We start from the raw sequence: 8,793 nt of genomic DNA on the forward strand, positions 1-8,793 counted from the left end.
GTCTCGCATCATCCAAGGAGCGTCTCGCAACGCCGAAGAAGCGTGTCGCGACCGCAGCCATCGTAGCTGACGCATCGCACTGCATCAAGAGAAGAGTCTCGCATCGAGGAAGAAGCGTGTCGCCATCGCAGCCATCGTAGCTGTCGCATTGCACCGCATCAAGAAAAGCGCCTCGCATCCACGGAGAAGCGTGCCACCATCGGAGCTGCTTTCGTCGCATCACGTAAAGGGGTGTCGACGCTGCAACATCGCATCGAGCGGAAGCGTCTCGCAAAACGTCGGAGAAGAGTGCCGCTGCCAAGGCCGCTGTCGTCACATCGCGTAAAGGGTGACGCTGCTGTAGCAGACGCATCGAGTCGAGTCTTCTCGCAACATCGGAGAAGCGTAACGTATCTGGAAGATCTTCACGTCTTTATTTCTTTGCACCAAAAACAGCATCGCATCAACATCGTTGCAACCCTTTCGTTGCCCTGCGTGTCGCATCTAACAGGTACAGTGACTTAAAGTGTCGCATTTAAGAACTTAAGAGAACTAAGCAAAATTCTACCATCTAAAGTAACAGTATTGTGTATTTTTGTCGTTTAATGGTCTTGTGGTAACTCTATATAAAGAATCCTTATTTTTAATATAAAACCTGTGTGGTGTCCATTTGTAGTGTTGTCACTTGGTTACTGTATGTGTTCCCAAATGCTTAACCTATAACGCTCTGAGGTAAGCCTTGTCTGCTCGCGCCAAGCTACCTAGAGGGTGAGCAGGGGTTGTTTTAGGAGTGTAACCCCTTACCCTGACTAGAGGAAAGGTTCCCTGCTTGTCACAAGTTCCTACCTGTGCCAACCAGAGAACCCGGATTCTAACATTGGTGGTCAGCGGTGAGGATTCTGGACTTGCATTTGTGACTTATGTACAGTAATTGGTGAACACTACTTAGTGAGTGCCGACCTTAACGCAACCAATACTTGTTGGTAGATCCTTTTTGGGACTTTCTATTTTTGAGTACTGCCAAGCTTAACCATGGTGGAGAAAGCAGCATTCATAGTCTCTGTTGATACTGAATTTGAATGGGAAGAAAAGAAACTGGACAGCTACCCAGTAAAACAGCTAAAGTACTTCTGCAGGAAATTCAAGGTTTATACTGCTGGATGTAAAAACAAACCAGAGTTCTACAAGGCGCTGAGGGCCTGGGTAGAAGCAAGGAATGCCACTGATAATGACAATGCAGAGGAGCAGCTGGATGGGCCAGTGGGTCCAAGAGGAAGGAGAACCCCTTCCCCTGCCGGTAGCAGTGTTTCTTGTGAAAGTCTATCTCCAGAGGAGCTGGCAGATAGAAAAGAGTGTAGGATGCATGAATTGGAGCTGACCAAGCTCAAGTTAAGTGGGCAGTTAGAATTTGAAATGCAAAGTAGAAAGTTAGCCCTAGAAGAAAAAAAGCTACAGTATGAACATGAAAAGGTTTTGAGGGAGTTGGAGCTGAAAGCCCAGAGTTTAGAAAATGCTCCCTCTGGTGGCAGCACACCGTCCATGCCTGTAGAATCTAGAGTTTACATACCAAAAGATGTAGTAAAATAAAAAAAATTTAAATGATGACATAGGGCAGTGGTTCAAAGCCTATGAAGTAGCCATGTCTTCCCACCGGGTCCCTGAGAAGGATTGGGGAGCGGGGTTGTGGGGACGGTTCCTTAGTGAGGGGCGGGACACACTGCTAGACTTGCCTTCAGATGATTATAATTCTTATCCCCATATGAAGGCAGCTTTGATGACTAGATATGGGTTGATCCCTGAGTTGTATAGGCAAAGGTTCAGGGGTTGCACCAAGATTCCAAACAGTACGTATGTTGAGTATGTGACTTTTTTTTGCAGAGCACTGGATGGTTGGGTGAAGGGTAGCAAGGTTAATGATTTTCAAGGGCTTCTTGATTTAATGGCATGGGAGCACTTGTCCAGTAATTGTTTTCCTGAGCTACGCCAGCACCTGATTGATAGTAGGCTGACTAACCCTAGGAAGCTTGCTGAGGAGGCGGACCGCTGGGTCAGTACCAGGGTCCACAAGGGTCCAGTGTGAGACTCCGCTAAAGGTGGGCAGGGTCCCCAGCTGAAGAGTGGGGGGGACAAGGGTAAACAGAGGGAGATCCCAAGAAGGCCCCAAAGTAATCCCCAAGGGAACCAAGGGAAAGGTTCTCAGCCTCCCCTACCACCGAAACCGACCGGGGCCCCGACAGGTCCACCTGTTCAAAAGGGACCCATAAAATGTTACAAGTGTGGTAACATGGGGCATTTTGCCTCTGATTTAAAGTGTCTTTTGTATGGTAAACCAGCACCCACCGGTGCTCCGCCCCGGCAGGTGGCTAGTGTAGCCTTGGGAGAGGAGATGGAAGTCCAAGGTGGGTGGGGTCCCGCAGAGATGTCCCTTGTCTTATTAGGAGACTGTGAGATGGTCCCCCAAACCCAGCTGCCTGATAACACTAAGAAATACAGGCAGTGGGTGACCATCAATGGCCGTAGGGTGGAAGCTCTCAGAGATACAGGAGCCAGTGTGACAGCTGTCAAGTGTCACCTGGTGTCTCAAGAGCAGGTTGTCCCAGGAGCATTCTATCCAGTTTTTGCCGCTGACAAAACAGAGAGTCACTGCAAGGTGGCTCAGGTTCCCTTTGAGTGGGGGGGGGGGGTCTCTGGTACTCTTCAGGTAGCTGTGAGGCCCGCCATGCCTGTAGACTGTCTGTCAGGGAACGATTTGGAGAGCTCACCTTGGGCTAAGGTGGAGCGGAGTGCTCACCTGGAGATGTTGGGAATTCCGGATTGGGCGTGTGTCACCACACGATCCATGGCAGCAAGTAGAGGTGCTCAAGAGGTCCTGGAGCCTGAGAGGGAGGCCCAGGGACCGGCCTTAGAGAGAAGAGGCAGGGGGCGCATGAAACCGGCCCCTGAAGTTCCCACGGCCCAGGAGGAAGCAGACCTTGAGGGGGATGCCCTGGAGCCTACCGCCGAACAGATAGATGAACTGGGGGACCTACCGGAGCTGACCCATTGGCAGCAGGAAAGAGGCCCCTCTAGGGAGGACTTTTGTAAGGCACAGAAAGAATGCCCTTCTCTCGTGGGTATGCGGCAGCAGGCTGCAGACCAGGCCGCAGGTGATCAGTCTGGCAGGGGCGGCTGGTGACATTTTAAAGTGGTGGGGCGTAAAATGATTGGTATACTTCACCGTAGCGAGCGAGCGTAGCGAGCGAGCCCGAACCCCTATAAGGAGGGTTCGGGGGGGTTCTCCCCCCGAGAAAATTTTGAAAAAAGAGAAGAGAAATGGTGCATTTTCAAGCAAATTTGAGAAAGCAGGAAGGTTAATAAAGCAATTGTGAAAGTGCAGTTATAACATTAATAAAGAGATGTCATATAACATAGGTAGCTGCTTATTCAGTGTATAACCACAGAGCTTCATAACAGACTTCGAGATACAATGCATTTCTGAGTACCTCACTCACAGATGTTTTTTATTTAACAAACTAAACTGGTTGCAAAGTAGCAGCATTCAACATTGTTTACTTTTTGTAAATGAAATCAGCCCGTCTCTCTCTAAGAGCAGCAAACTTTTCAATAACTTTAGTGTTAAAGTCCGGGATTTTCTGAACTAGCTTGCTCTCTACAGAGAGCATTGCCAAAGCATTGAGTCTTTCCTCAAGCATGGTGTTTCTCAGGAATGTCTTAATCCTCTTTAAGGCTGAAAAACATCGTTCTGCCTCGACTGTTGTCATAGGAGTGGTTATGACAATTTTAAGTAAAGCCACTGTCTCTCCAAGTGACTTTTCCATGTTAAGTTTATGGATTAAAGCCAGCAAAGACAAGGCACTTGTGGCCTTCCGATACACAGGCATTCCGTACAGTACAGTCAACTCAGTTCTCAGCTCTTCTTTATTGAGCATAGGATAAGCTCCCACAGCCTCATTCAGAGCACGCTCCGGGAAGGATTCATCATATTTGGCAAACTGTTGACTTTGCAATAATGTGGCACTCACCAAATGTTTAGTGAAAGAAAAACGCTCTCGTGCCTGCACAATTACAATGTCACAGATCTCCTTTGCAATTCGGACCATAGTGGTGATGTTTTTCCTGTGGTTTGTGAAAAAATATTTCTCTGGCAGTTTGCTCTCTAAATTGTCAACCCCATCTCTCACTTTGCTTATGCTTTGTACAAACATAGTAGTATATGCTTGCACTTTGACAGTATCTATCTCTCGTGCTTGTAACTGATTGTATAACAGGTCGACAGCTAGCATTATATCATGAAATAAATACAGTAAGAACTGAAACTCTCTGTCTTGTAGTGTTCTACCAAAGCCATGGGCTTCAATCTGACTTTTGTAATCAAACTCATCATTGGCTTCTATGGCTTCAAAACATTTCAGAAGGTCCTCTCTATGTTCATAGATTAGGTTGACTGTACGGATGTTAAAGTTCCAACGAGTTGAGGATCCCCTTGGAACGCTTTTGTCTACAATGTCATGAAGTGCTTCTGTTCTTTTGGGGGAACGCGAGAAGAATGCTGCCATGCCTCCTATATCCTGAAAGAAAATCCGTGTCTCGGTGATCTTTGATACTGCCTGTTGCATAATAAGATTAAGTTGGTGAGCGTAACAGTGCACATAATGAGCATTAGGGTACACATCTCGAATTCTCTTTTGTACTCCACTAAGGCTTCCACTCATTACGGACGCACCATCATAGCTTTGCGCAATAAGTTTTTTTTTTTGAGGCAGCTCTGGAAAAATTAAGCTCAGTTGACGCAGTATAGCTGCAGTAATGGTTTCTGCACTAGAGTCTCTTAAATGTGTGAAACCATAGAACCTCTCCACAACTTGTCTGTCATTGTCAATGTATCGAAACACTAATACGGACTGTGTTTTAGTGGCCACATCAGTGGTGTCATCAGCCTGAATAGCCACAAAGTCTGTGTTTTGCAATTCTTGCACAATATGGCTTCTCATAATTTCGAGCATACAGTCAAGAAGTTCATTTTGTATTGTTTTAGAGGTGCCCTTAAAGACTGTAGCACGTGCTAAATGTGCTTCCATATCCTTGTCTATGCTTGCTATTAAATCCACAAGGCCTTTGAATATTCCAGGATTTGGGGAACCTTCCGATTCATCATGGCCTCGCAATGCCAGTTCAAAAGCACCACAGAAACGAATGCAATCAATTATTTTGGATAGAATCTGTCTGTTCCTATCAACTGTTTCATTGTGTTTCTGTATTGCTTTGCGGTATGCATCACTTATCTGCTGCTCAATCGGAGCATCTTCCCCCAACATTCCCAGTCTAGTCAGGTTTTCCATATGCTTTCTTGTGCGTGAATGCTTCTTTATTTTTTCAGACAAATGCTTCAAGTCTGTTACTCCTTGATTTGTCCAAGAAAACTCACCACCAAACAGCAAGCAGGGGAAGCAGAACAGAGAATTTCTTAAAGGGCACCCTGTAAGCCAATCAGCTTTTGTGTACCAGGCGTTTGAGAATGTACGTGTGGACATTTTTCCTCTGTCCTGGGAAGTTTGCTGTAGTTTTAGGTCAGGCCGATGAGGTCCCAATTGCTTTAAATCTATTTTCTCTTGAAGTGGCCGTGCCTGGAATGACCTTGTAATCAGCTCTTGTACTGTATTCATGATGACGATGCTGGCCTTACCAATATATATTAAAGAAACCTGCCAATAATCAAAGTACAACATATAAGGTGCGGTGCAATAATATAAAATTGCAGTATAAATACATATATCTTGTGCAGTATCGCAATAAATCTCCAACAGCTCCCCTTTGCACAACATGACTGCTAAAAATACAGCCTTACTGCCTGCTGCCTCTGTGTGCCATAGTGGTTGCTGAAGGCACTGAAACAGACACTGCTTGAGGGCCTTGAACAAGGCAAGGGATAGTTAGTGCTGTAGCCCTGTGATTTGGCCAATAACGGTTGTTAACAGCAGTGCTGTTAACAACCGTTATTGGCCAAATCACAGGGCTAAGGCTGTTAGTAAATTCCATCTACTGAGGGTACAATGTTCAGAATGTGTGCCTACCCCAACCACCATGTACAGTGACCACACACATAGCTCTAACTCCAATCTAAAAAAAAAATAGCATCAGTTTCCTTACCTTTAACTCTGGTGTTTGCTGGGTCGTAGCCGGGGTGAAAGAGCAGCAAAGGAGGTCTTGTTCTTCGCCGGAAATATGACCAAAAATTTGGTAAGGGTTGTCAAGCTTTAGAAGGTGCTGAAAATAAAAATAACGTGCTGTAACTAGACAAGCATTGCTTTTAAAATACAAGTAATCCCAATGAATTTTACCAGCGTCAGTTCTTCAAGTTAACATAAAATAACTACAGTGTTCTTAAAATATTTATTTTGTTTGATGTTCGGGGAAACCAGACTTTTTTTTAGTCTGCTACGTTAAAATTATCCATTGGAACCTGCTTACATTTAAATGTAATAATGATATGATCTTTAGCTTTCAGTATCTTTATGGAATACAATAGATCACAATTTTAAATTCAAATTATCCTTTAATCAATACATTAAGAAGTGCAACACTGGTAGTAGTCCAACGTGAAAAAATAGCGTGAAACTGCGTCTCGTCGTGAATCTGCAAGGAGCTTGACCCACCCGGACAGAGCGTGCGAGTAGTTCAGTCAGTGTGCATGGGCATAGTGTGAAAAGCTTGGCGTGCATGCTGCACCGGTACTGGTGCAGATCTTCAAGCATTTATTTCAAGAGCTCCCCTTGAGAACTGTCTCTAAAATCTGTAAATCTACCGGATTTTGCTTCAAAACAGCGTTTTGCTCCTTTATTTTATTTCGGGTTGTGCAGCTATAAACTATAAATCCTAGTTGGGGTGATAAATTGCACACCCAGCTGAAACCCACCTCATCGCTCGGTTGTGTACATGGACAGAGAAAGTGCGCATACAACCATTCTTCGTACACACACATTGTTTTTGCTCCTAGCTCACAAGCGCCCAACATACGCCCTATCGGTTTATCACATAATTGTGGGACATATGCATTTCTATTTTCTATCCTGTTTTTTTGGAGTTAAGCTTTGCTGGAGCATGAATTGCTGCTTACTTAGACAGTTAGGACTAGGACACCTTTAAATGTTTGACTTAGAACGTGCAGGGTGGGTTTAAGTTTTCCCATGAAAAGACGCACATTGTGTGTCCATGCTAGAGAGGTGTCAATGGCCTTTCTCCAGAAGATTCACCTCCTTGGGGAGAATGTGGATCCCCTTAACTTTCTGATACATCCCGGTGCGTACAATATCAATCCCCGAGCAAAGCGAAAACAAAGGGAGTCACGATTCTATTTTGTAGTCGAGGAGCTGCTTTGTTCTCCTTTTCATAATACAGCTGCTGGTTGTATGTCATTACAGCGCGTTGCTTAGCACACGTTATTACAACGCAGGCGCGCAACACCCATTGGACTCACAGGGCTTCAGCCAGCCCCCCCCCCCCCGTCGCGTGTGGAAGCCCGGGCTGAGACAGCATCCCGGCGCACACACAGCCGCACCCGAGCACTTCACAGGTCTTTAAAAAACCATTTGCATGTTAATGAGGCCTCGCTGTTGTTTCACCCCTTCTAAGAGCCCCTGCAGCTCCACTCTGCCTATTGCTTAAAAGATTCAGCCCCCCCCCCGAAATTTGGCTCTAGTTGCGACTCTGCAACGCACATAATACCACGCATACAATTACAACATTTCCAAGAAGATTCCACATTCTAGGATGGTGAAAGCAGGGAGGTCACTCATTGTTCGGGGTCAGCTGGAGGGAATGGTTACGCTTGCCAATGTCTATGGGTAACCAGATCATAAAGCAAAATTCTATGCCACACTATTAGTATATCAGACAGTTATGAGATTCATAAGTACGTTTAGCACCATTTTAACTAACTGTGCTTGATGCGTTTTTAACTAACTGTGCTTGATGCGTTTTTTTACTAAACAGCCTTTTACCAATTTGAGAGGCAAAGCCTCTTTCGAACTTTTTTTCAATTCATGATTGGGAATAAAAGCCCATTGCTGGTGGAAATGGCCTGGGGAGGCGGAAAAGATTGGGCGGTAAAAGAAGAAGCCAGTGGAAAAGCAGAGTCCAGTGTCATAATTTCATGAGTAGGGTTGCAATGAACGAAGCTCCATGAAATCATTCAGAAGACAGACGGCAAGGAGCACGTTTGATCTGTGTGGAAAAGAGTGTGTGCCACTCTGCGTGTGAAGATGGCGCAGCCCAAGGTAACGCCTTCCACCTGTATCCACAGGCATGCTCACACCAAGGACGCTGTCGCCATTTCATTATTTTTAAAAACACTACACAAACACCCGATCATGTGGGTCGCTGTCTCCATAGCCATGGAGGACAGACTACCGTCCCCATCGTCTTTAATACATTTTTAAAACAAGGCGTGAGTTAGGCGTGGAGGAATGGCGTGAGTGAGGAGTTTGATTGATGCACGTTAACAGCGCGGGGTCGGGGAGCTCGCAGTCAGACAGTGTGATTGGACTTCTCAACTTTGCTACCCTTAGGTGCCCGCGTTAAAAGGGTACTCTTGGTGCTTAATTGTAGGCTCAATATGGAGGCTAAGTTCCAGGACACCGGTGATTATTGACGTTCATTATAATAATTTGAGCCGACCCTGACTGCCCACGTTCCAACACAGCTCTTCTCCAGAGTGCTTTGCTCCATTGTCGTCTGAGAGATGTTGACTTTAGAAGTATTCTGAATGGATGAATAGATTGCCGAGTTCTGAGGGAGTTATCGGTTCATTCCATACAG

General features: G+C 45.6%; 1 protein-coding gene across 1 annotated transcript; it reads right to left on the minus strand.

Moving 5' to 3' along the window:
- Positions 1-3,301: 3,301 nt before the first annotated feature.
- On the minus strand, positions 3,302-6,384 carry LOC146861478 (zinc finger MYM-type protein 1-like). Its single transcript, XM_085645801.1, has 2 exons — positions 6,127-6,384; positions 3,302-5,681 (listed from the first exon to the last, which is right to left on the minus strand). Exon 2 carries the CDS (start codon positions 5,640-5,642, stop codon positions 3,528-3,530), a length of 2,115 nt encoding a protein of 704 aa, XP_085501927.1. The 5' UTR covers positions 5,643-5,681; positions 6,127-6,384; the 3' UTR covers positions 3,302-3,527.
- Between the last annotated feature and the right edge of the window lie 2,409 nt (positions 6,385-8,793).

The sequence above is a fragment of the Triturus cristatus genome, chromosome 3_1, assembly GCF_964204655.1.
Source record: "Triturus cristatus chromosome 3_1, aTriCri1.1, whole genome shotgun sequence".
Lineage (NCBI taxonomy): Eukaryota > Metazoa > Chordata > Amphibia > Caudata > Salamandridae > Triturus > Triturus cristatus.

Bases quoted from the DNA above. Each gene is read 5' to 3' on its own strand.
- LOC146861478 (XM_085645801.1), bottom strand. From the start codon at position 5,642: ATGAATACAGTACAAGAGCTGATTACAAGGTCATTCCAGGCACGGCCA.